General features: G+C 37.3%; 1 protein-coding gene across 5 annotated transcripts in view; it reads right to left on the reverse strand.

Annotated features, from left to right (window-relative positions):
• Nucleotides 1-1,420: 1,420 nt before the first annotated feature.
• The window catches only part of LOC107171921 (uncharacterized), a 41,249-nt gene continuing 25,287 nt past the window's right edge, over nt 1,421-17,382 (reverse strand). For 2 of the 5 annotated variants that reach the window (XM_089227127.1, XM_089227135.1), the window contains exons 2-3: nt 16,796-16,907; nt 8,643-15,161 (exon numbers count right to left, since the gene is read on the reverse strand). In XM_089227127.1, the coding sequence (XP_089083253.1) occupies nt 9,666-10,784 (1,119 nt within the window). In that variant the 5' untranslated portion in view covers nt 10,785-15,161; nt 16,796-16,907 and the 3' untranslated portion in view covers nt 8,643-9,665. Of the gene's footprint in view, nt 1,563-1,652; nt 1,889-1,962; nt 2,041-2,173; nt 2,331-2,396; nt 2,586-2,757; nt 2,962-8,642; nt 15,162-16,795; nt 16,908-17,382 lie in introns of those variants that run through there. The other 3 variants (XM_089227133.1, XM_089227143.1, XM_089227140.1) reach the window with 3 other exon arrangements.

Below are 17,382 nucleotides of genomic sequence, written 5' to 3' on the forward strand. Positions count from 1 at the left end.
CTGCTAAAAATACACTCTCCGCCACACTACGACTTTTTTATTAGCTCATTATTTAGTATTTAGTAAGATATTACTATATGTAATGATTATAATATGATAATAATGAGTCAAATAAACTGCGTCCGCGTCAGCTATTATAATATTCATTTTCGTTCGCCACGCAGAGGGCAAACACGGAGTAGGTTATTAGCGTCGTAAACTCGTAATAATTGTTCGCTGTATTAGCGTATGTAATTATTAGTTAACAATAATTGTTTTTTCGGATTAAAAGAAATCCAAGTTGAAGTTTTGCCTATGGAAAAATTATTTTAATCACTTTTATTTCAATTTAATTAATTTAATCAAATAGTATTTAAAATTTGTAATAAATGTATTAAAAATAAAAACAATTTACCTGCATTTTTTTAGTTCATTATTTAGTGTTTTAGTGCACCATAGTACATTCCCAACCCTAGTCATAATGTTAACAATATATAAAGCAATGTCGGTCTTATTAAATGAAAGGAAGTTAACCAATTATTTCAGAGAAAAAGACGCAATACGACTTATGAATCTAGGTAAATTTAATAAATTTGGTTTTAAATGATTGCATTAGTTTACAATGTTAATAAAAATGACTCGTTATTTTTAATAGATATAATATAAGATTTAAAAAATAATAATATTCGGCAATCAGCTGAAAATGGGTTGGTCTAAATTTTTAATAATCTTAAACAAACTACATGTTTTTACTTATAAACACAAGTATAAGTTCAAAATATTTTAATTGTGTTGGAATTCCTAAATGTTAGTTATTACTTATTTTGGCAATCAAAACTAAAAACACGTTACAAAACTTGGGACATACATTTTTTATTAAGGTACCTACCTTGATTTTCAGGTGACACAGTATATTAGGCCCTGGTATTAGACCTTTAGGCCGTGCTCTCACCAAAAGCAACTGATGACGGCAACGCGATAGAGATTCAAGTCTAGTTTTAGTTGAGTTGCCAAGTTGTTGTCTTATATACGAAACTAATATGAAACTTCAATGCAACTTCAATGCATATTCAGTTATCAAAATGATTTAATCCGATGAGGATATGGTTGTAGCATTTATGTATTGGAGGTATAAAAAAATAAAAAATTGGGTTCATCCATACTATTCACTCAACGTCATGGAATCATGAGCGATGTGTACCTAATCATCATATTATTTATTGCTGCAGTACTAACTAACCTATTTTATAGAATAGATAACATTTTTTTTTATGATTTCTAAAAGAATCTGCAGTACATATAAAACACAAATGTGTTTTATTCTATATTAAATGGGTGTGTATATAAGACTAAGGCTATATAGACTATAGACTAATATAGTAAAATGTGTATGATAAATATTAAATAATTCTACTTTACCTATGATTAAACGATAGCATGGTAAATTAGCAAAAGATATTTATTTTTTTGAATCCATATAGGGAATAGTTGACAAGGAACTGATCACTAAACAACCTCATCATAATACGCCGAACACTGTTTCCAAGATCCTTATTACCAATCAGCAAAGAAATTCTATGAACCTATTAAAGTATAAATTATATTTATATAGTATAAAGAATACAACAATATATTAATTTAAAAATTGTTATTATTAATATTGAATTTTTTACCAATACACGTCGAACCTCAGGATCTTTTATTTTATTTTCTAAAACTCTCAGTTCATTATCATTTGTGATAGGAAACAATGAATCCATATCAATTTCATCATTGAATGAAGAGATTGCAGAAGATTTATCATTCATCAATTTAACAATGTTTTCATAATTTGAATGAGCAGTATACATTAAATTGTTCATACCATGTTTTAAATATGTTAGTGAACTTAGCACCAAACTTTGAAAATCTATTTAAAATACAAAAATATATTTGTTTAGTTACCTAATTATCTATTTATATACATTTAAATTATTAGTATACCTGTAGATGTGGCAAATTTTGGTTCAATATTTGTATTTGGTTCACTATTTTTCATTGTGATATCTTCGACTTTATGACCTTCAAATTATATAATAATTTACTATACAAAGATGTATACAATAGTGTATAACTATTAAGACCTAGCTAAATAGTTTTTTTTTCATTAATTTATCAACTATTAATTAAAAAATAAAAATGTCTGATATTTTACCTGATTTATTCATTTGATCAGGAAATAAGTTTCTCTTGAGACCGACTGGAGTTTTTATATTAGTCACTTTCCAGCTTCCACTGGGTGATTGTAGATCGATTGAAGTTTTAGAATTGGTAACTATCCAGCTTCTACTAGGTGATTGCAATAAAGATTCCTTAATATTTTTTATTTTGGTTGGTGTCATCAATATTTTATTAATAATAAGTTAGTTATTAATTACTTTCATCTATGTCAAAGTTAACTTTTTTCTTAGAGCTCGGTTCTTCATATTGTTCAATATCAGAATTGTGCTCTAAATCATCTAACTTTCTTTTATCACACCAAGTAGGGTCAGTATCTGTATCATCAAAAGAATCTTCATCATCACCATCATCGACTAACTTTTTTTGTTCAGTACTATTTTTCAGATCTAAAAGGATAAGTGATAACATTTTAAATTTAATAATCTTAATTTCTAAACAAAAGATAATAAAAAAATTTATTATTTTAACAATATATAAAAATGGCATGTGGCATGCATTAAATTGATTACCTATCACATATATCATCAGATATAAATATTTAGTTAAAAAAATGAATACTTTTAAGAACATCAGTGTAGCGTGGTGGACAGCTTTTTGGCTCCAATATTACAGTCCCATTTTGTTTTTTATTATTTATAAGATCTGGAGATAAGCTATTATGCTTATATTTTTTTCTATGATTCACTACAATATCATCAGCACTTGAAAGATCAGACTTATACAATGCAGTAGGCAATTTACTCCTTGCATCATTCAATGAATCTGTAATATAAATGCATTATAGGTACTAATATGAAGGCGCGTATATATTACCATCGCGCGTATATATTACCACCGCGCGCGTATATATTACCACCGGGAGCACGCTCTTTTGCGACACTGTAGTTTTTTACTTATTTCTTTCGCTAAAGTGATCGGTTTTTTGTGCGGTTTTGACTAAAAGCTTCGTCTGCTCGCAGTGCGTCTTTTGGTACAATCAGCGCGGAAATCGGTGCAATAAGTTTTACGTAAGGACGATTTAAAGTTTTTAAAATATACGGCGGCGAGGACGACCTAACCTAACCACGTGTGTACACGCAACCGGTTCACACACCCGCCGTATATATTATACATGGCCGCCCGAATTCCACGGACCTTCGTATCGTGATTTCTCCGCTCCTGTTAGAGCTACAGCTTAGGTTGTTGGCTCTACGGATTCGTGTTGTCCATACGAAGCTGCAGGTATCAGAATCTACGCGAAATTCGCAATATTTTGCAATAACGCAAAAATTTCATTTTTCGCCGATAGCGTCTAAACGGATTACTCCTCAAGCCGGAAATCGGTATCACTAGATAGATCTCGTCGAGACGAATCTAGGGACACCTCAATCGGCACTGTGGACCATTCAACAGGTGAGTAATCATACTTATTAGCTCTATATATAACATACGCGACTCTCGGCGGCGCCGCCGCACGGAGACCGACTCGCGCCGCAGCACGCGCTCGCGCGGTGACCTAGTTTCCGCGCCGCCCGAATTCCATACTCGGGCGCGGTCAACGCGCACAACAACACAGCGCCGCCCTCACCCTGACGGGCCGCGACGCACCGGTCCCGGCGCCTCTGGCGGCCGTGGATCGGCACAACAGTCCCGCGACAGCGCAGGGTCAATTCGTGATTGCCAATAGCGACGGTCACAAATACTTGCTCGGGCAGCTGTACGTCTTGCCGACCGGTGAGCACGTCATGTTCGATAAGTATGGTGACCGTCTGGTGATCGGACCACCGGGGTACAAGGTCGTGTCGGATGTCCGACCGAGAAAAAGGACGTTCGGAGACTCGGAGTCTCCATTATGCGAAGAGGAAACAATCACGCCGGTGGCTAGGAGCCTGTCCAGGGACCTGTTTGTTGCGACAACGCACAGGCTTGGACAGATAGCAAAGTCGATGGTGGGCACTCCTTATGGGGAGGAGGCGCAGCAGATGCACGACATCCTTGTCTCCATCGATCACAGGATGTTTGATTCTGTCGTGCTACCTCACAAAGAAGCAACTACCGTCATGGTTGCCGGCACCCAGACCAGCAGACCCACCAGTCCGTTGGCCCCAACTTCCACCACCTCCGCAGGCGTTAATGACAAGGCAGCTGATGATGGCAAGACCACCGATCGGGCACCGGCTGAGGGTTGCTGCCCCACCTGCCAAAAGCCCAACGGAGGAGGCTCTACGATGGACGTAGATACGCCGGTCGCATCTAAGCCAAAACCGAAAAAGAAGAAAAAAAAGAAAGCATCTGCGGCCGCCCCACGGGCTCCAACCGCTCCGCAGAAGCCCTCTCAAAGTACTACTGAAACCACCACTATCACCAAGGACTCTACTTGGACAGAGGTGGTCGGAAGAAAAGCCAAGAGGCACGCTGGGGCCGAGGCACCAGCTGCCGGCAGCTCCGACTTCCCTGCCCTCCCTCCACCGAAGGCAGACCCCAGGAGGCTCCCCCCTCAAAGAAACGCTGCACTAATTGTCAGGGTTCCCTCTGGCTCCTCATACGAGGAAACAGTAGCTAAGTTGCAGCAGTCGGGGATTAACCCTGACGATTTTGGCGCTACAGTCGCAGGCATGCGCAAATCCAAAAAGGGAGACGTCGTGGTCGACCTTGGCAGGAGCAGCAAGTCCAGGGCCGCAGCTGTCCCTCTGAGGAATGCGCTGGCCGATAAGATTACTGGAGTGGTAGCCACGGTTGCTCCTTCAGGCTTTAACGTGGAAATGGAGGTAGTAGACCTCGAATCTACCTCCACTCCTGAGGCAGTGCTGGCAGCCATCAAAAGCGCTATTCTTATTGCAAGGAAGGACGATGCGTCTGTTGCAGCACTATTAGGCGATATATCCGTAACCTCTATGTGGAGGTTAAAGAACGGTCAGCAGGTGGCCAAGGTCAGCGTGCCAAGGGCAGCTAAGCCAACCGAGGTCAGTCATGTCAAGGTGGGATGGACCAGCTGCAGGTTCAGAATCCGGCGCCCTGACGCCGTCAGGTGCTAAAAGTGCCATGGTTTCGGCCATTCACAAAGTAGCTGCATGGGCCCTGACCTCAGTGATGCCTGTCGCAAGTGCGGCGAGAAATCGCACAAGGAGAAGGACTGCACTAGGGACTCCAAGTGCGTGGCCTGCGATCGGGCGGGTCTGGTGACCAGTCCCCATCGTCCGGGTACAGCTGCCTGCAAGGCCAGATGTGCGGCCGAGCCGTGGCGCGTCTTAAACCGCCGCAATGATTAACTTCCTTCAAGTTAATTTAAATGGTAACTGGGACGCTCAACAGCTCCTAGATCAGACGGTGGCGCAAAGGGACATAGACATTCTCATCCTGAGCGAGCCCTTTGCGAGGAAAGTCGACAGCCCTCGGTTGCGCTTCAGCCTCGACAGAAAAGCTGCGGTCGGTACAACGCCTGGGACGGCCTTTGTCCACGATGACGACGGCGCAGGCCAAGGTTATGTGTGGATAAGGCTGCGAGATTTGGTAATCTTCAGCTGTTACTGGAGACCCGGCAACACTTTAGGGGAATATGAAGCTTTCCTGGGGGAACTCGATCAGGCCATTCGCTCTATGGGCGAGGTCAGGTTAGTAGTCGGAGGTGACTTCAACGCCTGGAACGTGGAGTGGGGCTCTCGGTGCAACAATCCGAGAGGCGAGCTTCTTGCCGACCTGGTTGCTAGCCTGGGACTAACTCTATCTAACACCGGAGACACCCCAACATTTGTCAGAGGTGAGGCGACCTCCATCATTGATGTCACTTTTTCCAAAGGCGTTGAGATTCATGGCTGTACGGTTTTGGACGAAGCGAACCTGAGCGACCATGCTTACGTGACCTTCTTCACGGACCCTCCTCCCGTCGATCCCCACCCCGGCTGGCCCCAGGCAGCGGCCACAGCTCCGGGACATCCAGGCTGGGCGTTGAAGAAGATCAACATGGAGACTTTTTACAAGCATGTCAACTCGAGACAGTTAGCTCTCCCGAGAACACCCTCTGGAGTCAACGTTGCATTGCACGCAGCCGAAGCGTTGGACAAGTACATTTCGGATGCGTGCGACGCCTCCATGCCTCCCAGGACCCCTGGTCCTAGGGGTAGAAAGCCGGTGTACTGGTGGAACGAACACATCGCCGAGCTGAGGGTCAAAACTCTATCTCTCCGGAGGGCTTATCAGTCTGCCTTGAGGAGACTCGGTAATGATGGAGCCGTGACCGCCAGAGCCGACTTCTCCGCGGCCAGGAAGGACCTACGCAGGGATATCAGAAAGGCCAAGGAGCAGAGTTGGAAGGAGCTCTGCAACCAGGTCGAGTCTAACCCCTGGGGAAAGCCCTACAAGCTGGTCATGAAGAAGTTTGGTGACGGTTCCACCAGGCTGGCAAGCAAAGGCAGAGAGCTAGCCATCTCTGACCATCTGTTCCCGGAGGCTCCTGTCACCAATTGGGACCTCATGCCTCGCCCAGAGGTCAGGAACATCTTCGAGCCCTTCGACCCTAATTCGGATGAGTTAGTCTTCGGCACCATAATTCCTGAGTTTACGGTCGACGAACTGCTAAAGGCCACCAAAAAGATGTCTTCGGGAAAAGCGGGAGGTCCTTCCGGCATACCAAACGAGATCCTCAAGAGGATCATCCACGCTCGCCCCTCATCCACGCTGAAAGTCTACAATAAGTGCCTCACCTCGCTGACCTTTCCAGTCTGCTGGAAAAAGGCGAGGTTGGTACTTCTACACAAGGGCCCGGGGAAACCGGTCGAGGCTCCCTCTAGCTTCCGACCCATCTGCCTCCTAGACACTCCTGGGAAGGTTCTGGAGAGACTCCTTCTCCAGAGGTTGGACGAACATCTGGACTCTCAGTACGGCGGCCGAGCACCAAACCAGTTCGGGTTTAGAAGGGGCATCTCGGCCGTATCTGCGGTGGAGGTCGTCACTAAGCTGGCAAAACATGCCGCCGAGGGCAACCACAGGCAGGTTGAGCTCTGCGTGCTGGTCACCCTTGACGTCAAAAACGCCTTCAACTCGCTCCGCTGGCCGGTCATCGATGAAGCACTAAGGGAAAAGGACACCCCTGAGTACCTGGTGCGAATGATTCGTTCCTGGCTTTCGGACAGAGAGCTACTGGTCGGCGAAAACTGGGCGCCAAAAGCTGTTACGTGCGGTGTTCCACAGGGATCGGTTCTAGGACCTACCCTTTGGAACATTGTATATGACGACCTCCTCACCATGGACGTTCCCCCGGGCATTCAGTTGATCGGCTTCGCTGATGATCTTGCGGTTGTGGGTCAGGCTAGGACAGGCGAGCAACTCGAGGATCTCGTGAATCCCGTACTGGATCGGATCGACGACTGGATGGTGAGGCACGGGCTACAGCTTGCTCATCAAAAGACCGAGGCTGTAATGCTGACGAAGAGAAGGGCCTACAACCCTCCCCGTCACAGCATTGGAGGACAGCCGATCAACCTCAAGAAACATCTCCGGTACCTAGGAGTCATCCTGGACACCCGTCTCTCCTTCGGTAAGCATGTCGAAACGGTCGCCAAAAAAGCGGCCACTTCGGCGGCTGCTCTTTCCAGGATCATGCCCAATATTAACGGGCCTGGGCAATGGAAGAGAAGACTCCTGGGATCCGTAGTCGAGAGCCAGCTGCTCTATGCCGCTCCGGTGTGGGAAGCACCGGTCTGCGGCACTTCCAAATCTATCAGAAATCTTAGGAGACCACAGAGGGTGGCCGCCCTGAGGACTATCAGAGCCTACAGGACGGTCTCGGACGAAGCAGCCTTCCTATTGGCGAACATGCCGCCAGCAGATCTTATCGCTCGCGAGAGGGTGAGGATCAAGGGTAGGTTCAATGACGAACCGATCCCAGGGGATCCACCTGTCTCCAGAAATAGGATCAAGAACGAAGAAAGGAAGGCTACCATCGTAGAATGGCAAACGAGGTGGTCCAGCTCAAGCAAGGCCGCTTGGACTCGCCGCCTCATCCCCAATCTGGTTAGGTGGTATAACAGGACGACTCCAGTAGTCCCCTGGAGTTACCACATGGCACAGGCGCTTACTGGACACGGCTGTTTTCAGTTCTACCTACATCGCTTCGCGAGGGCCGCAAGCCCAAGGTGTGTCCACTGCCAGTGTCCTTCGGATACAGCAGAACACACATTGTTCCACTGCCAGTGTCCTTCGGATACAGCAGAACACACCTTGTTCCACTGCGAGAACTGGAACGGCCTACGTACAGATCTCCGTGAGCGACTCGGGCACCTACCAACAGCAGATGATGTACCTAATATACTCTGTGGTCCCCTAGTTGAAGACCTGCCGGCAGACAGCCAACAAAGGGCGATTTTACTCTACGACGCTGAAGAAACCCTCAGACTCTTCTACAAGATGGTAGAAAACATCCTTACCGTCAAGGAAGAGGAGGAGAGGGCTCGACAGGCCGCAGAAGCAGTTGGATAGTAACAGCACGGGACTCGAAAGCGGCGGGCTTAGGCCGGCTTGTGAAGAGGATCGCAGAACGAGATGTCCAGGATGGCTGGCTCAGTCCGGTCCGAGAAGACGGGCAGAACGCGATGTCTAGGGTGGCGGACTGTCGGCCCGAGAAGATAATTGAAAGGGAAAAAATGTATTTGTATATAAAACTGATGTTAGGGGATATAGCGGGTCAACCCTGCTTGTCCCTACTTATGATGTATTGATTTGTAAAGCCATAACAGGATAGGGATATTCGCATATATACCAGTTGCTGTGGAATGGGTATCCCAGACTGTTATGACTAATCATTTGTGTAAATATTTATATTGATTTTATAAATAAACGATGTTACATGGGGGCTAAGCAATGTGAAAACAGTTCGGCCTCCATGTAGCGATTTAACCAGAAAAAAAAAAAAAAAAAAAAGGTACTAATATGAAAAAAAGTAAATTAACTATCAACAAATAAAACTCAACTGTATGTTTTATTTCCTAATACTCTTGCTTTATAAAAATTAAATTCATTTGAATTTGGTATTGTACGCTTTTCAATTAATTTTTTAGCATATTTTCCAATTTTGGGCCAAGCACATGATTTTTTTTTTACCCAAATATCTGGGACTGCTTCGATACTGTCATCATCAGTAAATGAAACTATGTTCCAACCCTTGACACTCATCTAGAAATACAATTGGTTATTATAAAAACACATTTACACATATTATATTTATAATTATTTGATTTAGATATATTAATATTATACCTTCAGTTAGTTATATCATATAAATTATGTACATTAAATACACCATAGGCATCATAATTAGCTTTGACTTATAATAATTATATTACAGTTAACAATTTGATGGTTGATTATTTTATTATTTACAGAATATATACACTTGTAGAAAATACTTGATGTTGAAAAAATTTTTATATTTCTGTATGGATAATAGCCATTGCTATATTTTTTCCATTAACTTTTAATATCATCATTTTTTTTTATATATCTGACACTTTCCAGCTATACAATCTGTCACTTAAGTCTTGAACTTCAAATACTTCAAGTAACGTAGAATCAATAGGTTCCACAAAATATGGAGTTACCATCTTGTACTTTTTTCCAACAAATAAGGTGTTTTTGTCATCATTATGAATAAAATTCATACACTTAACAATTTGTTTTTGTTTTGTAACTATTACACTGTCTTTATCATTTTTAATATTAATTTTCATTTTATTAAATATGATAGTATGGTATTGAGTTCCAGTTATATTGTTTAGCAATGGACCGTTAGTATGCATATTTTTAAATATCGTTAAAACAGTTGTTAATAGTTCATTTGATGTTATTATTTTATCAGCATATCTTTCATGATATCTATTGATTACTTGTTGCAATGGTTTTTCGTGTTTTCTTAAGTAAGACTTTAATTGCTTCATATGGTTTTCAAATTTAAATGCACTGCGATTATCCAGGGGGCCATACTGAATGTAGTCATCACATAAATGTAATAGTCCATGTATATTGTGAGATACATATTGTACACCATAAATACTTTGAAAACTTTGAACAAAAAAATCTAATAATTGTCTAGCGTAATCTATTAAAAATCCAAAGTCAGGGCTTAAAAGAATCAACATTGCAATATTTAATGACATGAAATTATTGTAACACTCTTTACTGATAATATTCTTCAACACAACTGGCCCACTGTATAAAAGAAATAAGCGAAACTCAGTCGCTTTCCATCGACATAAGTCTTGTACACTTCTGTTTTTTCTCACAAAATCTGAAGTTGTACATGAATTTAATGATAATAACAATGAAGATAGTTCATTAATTTTTGAAGAGCGTAATCTGACATTTAATGAGCCTTTTTGAACCCAAAGAAATAATAATTTTTTCATAACACCTAAACATACAAGGTGCATGTAATCCACGGGAAACAATTTTACTATATCAATGTTGTTTAATTCAGAAATATTAGAAATAACATAGGGAATAGTATGATAGTCTTCATCTAATGCATTAACGTAAGCAATATGTGTTCTTTTAGCAGACTTTGATTGAGTATAATATATTTCCATATTATGGAAAACAGATCCGCCTATTAACATATTCACCTTCTATAGAACACCGAGTACATGAAAAAAAACCTGCGTGACCCTTTACTTTTAAAATAAAAGATTTGGCAGGAGCGTCACAACAAATCTATTGTATTACAACATTTACCTTGGTGTTATTTAAAATTATACCATTTAAAGTTAAATGTTTGACTTCTTCAACAAAATCTAATAACAAATCATTACTGTCACTAGGTTTTTTATTTCCATGATAAATTCCGATAGGAAAAACAGTCTTATATGATGGATGATTTGCAATGTATGCCAATATGGGCCAAAATTGACTACTGCTACTTTTAGATAGTGGCAGTCCATCAATTCCTATTGCAATTTTAATAGTACTCAAATTATTTGGAGCATACATCTGAATACCTTTGGCTAAACCGAAATGATAATAAATACCTGGTTTCACATTTCGAATTAAATTTGAAGAGTTTATTGGTGTTTCCAAAATTGTTCGACTACTACTCGGTACATTTTTAAAACATTCATGCATCTTTAAACCTTTCAGCAATCCGTCAAATGCATTCTGTTTCACATTAAATTGAACTGACCAATGCTTTAAAAAATCTTTGATAGAATTAATTTTGTCTGATAATGGAGTACTAAATGTATTATTTGAAATACAGGGCGGCAATATTTCTAACATATTGGTATTTATTGCATATTTTGAGGGATTAGGTTTAAAGAATCTTGAGAAGAATCTATTGATGAAAATGAACTATTCAAGACAGTAGTCTCCATTTCATGCTGTCTTAATACATACGTATCTTCTTGAGCATCTTCTTCATTTAACGTTCTGCATACACTAATTTCTTGGAGTATATCCAGTTCATTTTTAACCTTCCTCCTTTTAGACCTTGTACTTTTAATCATTTTATTTAAAATTAATATTTACCTAGGTAGGTAAATTCACCTAAAATTGTAATAATTATTTATTCCAATATTATAAAGCTAATAAAGAAGGTACCTATATTATACCTATGACAAAGGAATTGAATTCACTTTTTTATACAGGCTTAGTAATTTGAAATACATATTATATATATTATTATCATTAGTTTGATACTTCCTAGCCTTGGGTTACCACTACTACTAGTACTTTATTATCTATGTTTGACGCTCATCTGGGATATAGCAACTACCTGCCTAACAACAAAATTAATTCTATACAATTACTTTATCTTGAATTGTGATATACAGTATACAGTATCTATTCTATATTGTTCTAAATAGGTATAATATTATGAATGTTTAAACTATTTTAACCCGAGTAATGTTTATTTATTAATTATTCTATTTGATTTCCAAGCTTTTTCTTCTGAGTCTCAAATTAAAATTACCTAGGTATTATAATTATTTTTTGAATTTAATTTAAAGTTATTATTGTAATTATGAATTATGGCTGACAATCCCTAAAACACTGTTAATTAAATATTATTATTTTGGAATTATAAATAATTTACCTCTAATGTCTACTGCTTAAAAAAAAAAAAAAAATTAAAAAAATTCTAAATGAATAAATGATACCTTGTTATGAAAACTAATATATTCTATGTAAATAAATAAAATGCAGAATGATGTCATCGTCGTGTGACCTAAGAGCAATATTGAGGTAGGTAATTTGTCTAAACAACTTGTATTGACGTCTTGTCACCTATATTATATGATTTTGTATAGCGACTACTTGAAAAAGTATTCTTGTTAAAATGTCCTTTTATATTGTAAGTAAAAAGCAATTGTTTATTATTAAGAGAAATATACTTATCTTTAATCTTACATAGGTATATTAAAAATTAACTTAATAGGTATAGAGTTAGGTAAAATGTGACATTCGATTTAATAAAAATTATTTACTACAATTTAGTATTTAGTATTAGATAGGTACTTACGGTAAACGGAAATCTGATAGGTAGTAGCCTACTACTACTAGTAGGTATAACTGAAAAAAGCGGCGTGGACGTTGATTAGTACGTAAACGTATATGGTAAATTGGTAAACGGTAAACGTAATAGGCAATAGCAGAAATAGCACATTAATACATTATAAATTATAATATAATAATTAATAGCGTCGGATGAGTCGAACGTCGCGTCGCGCGTCGGGACGTTAATACGTTATAATTTGGTGATTTGTTAATTCTTAGGTTATACTGGTTAATAGTTATAGTATATTCTAGAATATTATGTAAAAGACAACAGTGTAGTATTGATAAGCATACGGATAAAATCGTGAGTCGCGGCGACGCTTGGTGTCGTAAATGGGAAAAAAATCTAAAAATAGCGTGAAATTAAATTTCCATAATATTATTGCGATAAGGACTGTATTAACGCCTATGATAATGATATTATATCGTATTTTATTTTGGCCGCTGTAAATATGGTATGTTATACTTGTTATAGTGGAGTACTGAGAATGAGAAAACACAATACGCGTCCATGTGAAACGGCCCTTATTTGTTGCGTTCTGCCGTCGCGGAATTACGGAAAGCCAATAGTCGATAATAATTATATACATAAAAAATATTTATATACACAATAATAATAATATATAGGTATATAATATCTCTAATATATAAAAATTTCGTGTCACAATGTTTGTTACCAAACTCCTCCAAAACGGCTGGACCGATTTTCATGAAATTTGTTGTTTATATTAATTAGGTTTCAGAGAGTGATGTAAACTATTTTTCACACCCCAATTTTTAACAACAAACAATAATGATTTTTATTTTTATTTGTGTCTGCATGACTGCATATACACGATAAAGAGTCAAAATAATGCTCCGATTTTCAACTTCAGCTGTTCAGCATCAGCATCATTTATTCGATTTTATTATACTTATAGGAACGTGGATCTATATTTTTTATTGTAGTTGGTACTTTTGAGAGGTTAAAAATGAAATTACGCAGTTATTTTTTCAAACGCGGGGAAAAATAACATAATATTAACTTTAACTTATGAAAAATTATGTATAGGTAGTAGGTACTTATAGTTTTGTTTTCATGGTGAGAAATTATGAAAAAGTTTATTATTTTCACATAGCTAAGAAATGCCAATAAATAGTTTGTGATAAAATACATAGGCCCATGTATACGCATTGCGCTATAGAGGCCACATATAACTAGTGACTCGTAGCAAACATATTATACTATTGTAGTCAGGCTGAGGCGGCATATCTTCGGTAATAGGCTGGGCCGTATTTAGGGTAATATTATGTTGATACTTAAACTACAAAATCGAAAGGGCCGCAAATTTTGATTTTGCCTAGTACGTATATATTTTGTCTATCTAGAGTCGGCCTTGATTATAGTACATTATCGTCTTAAGTGTACCTAATCTTGGTTCTCAAGCTTTTTTGATTCACGGCACATTATTATTATACAAGTTTTCGCGGCACATTCAACACAAATGTTATGAAATAAAGTACTGTTTTCAGTATTTTTTGCCAGCATAATTACAATTATCACAAAATTCTCACGCCACAGTAGTGTGTCGCGGCACACCAGTTAAGAACCACTACTTGACTATGGCGCTATCCATTGTATATAATATCTAAACATTGAAATAAGTAGTGAATTATATAAATAACTGTTTAAAAAATGCCAAGCTATTTTTTCAATTATTTAGCAGACTATTTTACCACACATTATATATATATATATATATATAATTATATAAATAACCTTAAATTATTATAGAATATAATTACAATGTATTATAATATTGTAGTAACTATAAGGTACCATACAACAACAGCATGATGATGATCGCGACAGCTATGTCATCAAAAATCAAAATAGCTAAAAGGTTAGATATAATAATTTTTCCAAAACGTTCTAGATTGTTTTTAATTTAACTTAAAACTGTAATGTCAAAAATATCTATAAAATAAAGTATTTTAACGTTTGTTCTTTAACAATTTTAAAACATTTTAACAAAATTAAGTTTAAAATGTTGAAAAATTAAACAATATGAAAAATACTTAAAACATTCTGAAAATAACATTATATAACATTACTAATATAATGATTATATAATAATACAACAAAATTACATTTTTAACATTAAAAAATCAATTTAAGTGGAATTTTAAAATAATGTTATATTTATAATATAATTTATATAACTTTTAAAAAACATTATTGCTATATTAAAACTACAATATTATCTATTTAACCTAAAATGAATATTACTACAATGTAAATATTATGATTCTGCTGTCTGGGTTGTGTTGATGTCAATTGATTATTTACGACGATAGATGTTGGTGGAGTAGGAAGAAATAGTAATGGTTCTGTATTTTGAACTTCAATTTTGGACGTGCTTTAAATTTAGACATATTGCAATTACCTCCTCCAAGACTTTTACCTTCAAGTAATAATGAAAATAATTTAACCTTTACAAACGACTTACAAATGATTGAGGTACATAAAGTTGTAATTTTTCAAATTGGTGGCATTTTAGCCATTTCTCCAGCCCCCCCCCCCCCACCTGAAATAGGTATAACTTTTTGAGGTTTTCTTTAAGATTAATATCAAATAATAAAAAATTAAGATGTAAAATATTGACGCGGGCCCGCGTAATAGCCGTTTGAATTCAAACGGCCTTTGCCCGGCAAACCGCGCAATTACTTCTCTTTTCAACCGCCAATCGACGACGGACGACACCGACACGCGATAAGCGCGCCTCGAACGGTCGATCCGCCGAGACTCCGAACCGGTCGACAGTAGAGTGAGTTCTCTGACCGACACTGAACGACACACGCTCCTCACCACCCCGCTATTTTGATTTTCGTGTTGATCATTTTCTGGCGGTTGTATTTTCAACCACCACAATAAAAAAAACATTATACCGCGAACTGTTTGTGTTTTTCTTTTCACCCCCTACACTAGTGACACCACTGACTTACGCGGTATCCGTCCAGGACCGCCACAAAAATATACTGATTTATTTTATACGAGTAAACTAAACAAATTTTAGCCATTTCTCAAGCCCCCCCTCCCAACCTGAAATAAGTATACATTTTTGAGGTTTTCTTTACAAAGGGACACACTCAAATGAAGTGTGATTTCAGTAAACTTAAAAATAGAAAGAAAATTAAAAAATCAAGATATTTACTTACCATCAGACTACCGAAAAATTACAAATACAGCTAGAATAAAGCCATTTTTATATAATGTCAAAGAATGTGATTTCTCTTTCTTTTTTTAAATATCAGACACAAAATAACAAATTGGATCCTATAAGGACAGGAAAAACAGCTGGAGACCCTACAGTGACATAAATGAAAGCAATTCGTTATAACTGCAATGGAACTATTGATTTCAAAGTAAACTTTGATGATGCATATTCAGATCTTGCAGCTGTTCAGAAAAGAAGGAAAAAGGAAACAATCTTGAATCTGATATTAGTTATAGTCAACTTCATAAGGAACCCTTGAGATACCTAAATCAAAATGGGATCATTTGCAGCAGTTAAAAGCAGATATCTCTCATGACTGTCATGCATTTTATGACCAAATTAAGTATTAAGTAAATAATACTTAATAATTATTGTAACATAAAATTATAAGACTGAAGTTAAGTCTAAAGATACTACCTACCTATTGGATTTGATTTTATTATTTTATTTCTATTTCTATTATACATTTAACATATATTTAATATATTTTTTGTTTAATATAATTAAAAATGTGAATTTTGCTATGAGTTAATAATATTAAAGACTGAATTAATAAAGGAAAAAATGTATTTTTATTGTTATATTATTATTATTTATGTATAGTTAAGATTATGAAGGAAAAGCTCAATTGTTATATTAAAGTTATCATTTATTTTACTATTAAAGACTTAATAAAAATCAAATTAATTGTGATACTAATAATTATGTAATAATATTAAAAGTTGTTTTTGAAAGTAAAAAGATATTTTTAATTATTACAGTTTTAAGTTTATGAACTAATATCCCGATATTAAGTAATTAATAAATGTTGCAATATTTACCTCAATACTGAACCGTTGTTTACTATAGTATAAACCCCACTGTTTTGAAAAGTCGCCTAATCATTGAAAGGTGTCAAATCTAATGCTCTAGCCACAGCTAAAGAAATCATACCTGAAAAATAAAATATTATGAACTTGAACAACGCAAATAGTAACACTGGTGTCTGGTGCCAGTGTAGCAAGCTGTGACTATATCTATAGAAAGTAGCAGGGGCGGTTCTAGCTATGGGTAGGATGGGAAGCTGCCCATACCAAAATTTCTGGTGCCCCTTATTTTAAAAATGTAATTTAATGCAAAAATAAGATATTTTTATAATTTGTTAAATTATAATGATAGTTTACAAATATTATATTATTATTTATTATCCTACCGACTGCGCCAAATTTGTAGCGTCCCAGCATACAAGAGGACAAACGACTGGTGTTGAGGTAGATGGATTGGGTGTAATAAGTATAATAACTTAATTTGTGATTAATTTATTAGATATTTATTTGATTACTATGTAAATAAAACACTTTTATTGCACAAAATGATTTGGTTGTAAAATATTCTAAGTCCGAATAATTAAATTGGACTGGTGTCTGGC

The sequence above is a fragment of the Diuraphis noxia genome, unplaced genomic scaffold, assembly GCF_037042655.1.
Source record: "Diuraphis noxia isolate RWA-SAM2 unplaced genomic scaffold, SU_Dnox_SAM2 contig0001, whole genome shotgun sequence".
Taxonomy (NCBI): Eukaryota; Metazoa; Arthropoda; class Insecta; order Hemiptera; family Aphididae; genus Diuraphis; species Diuraphis noxia.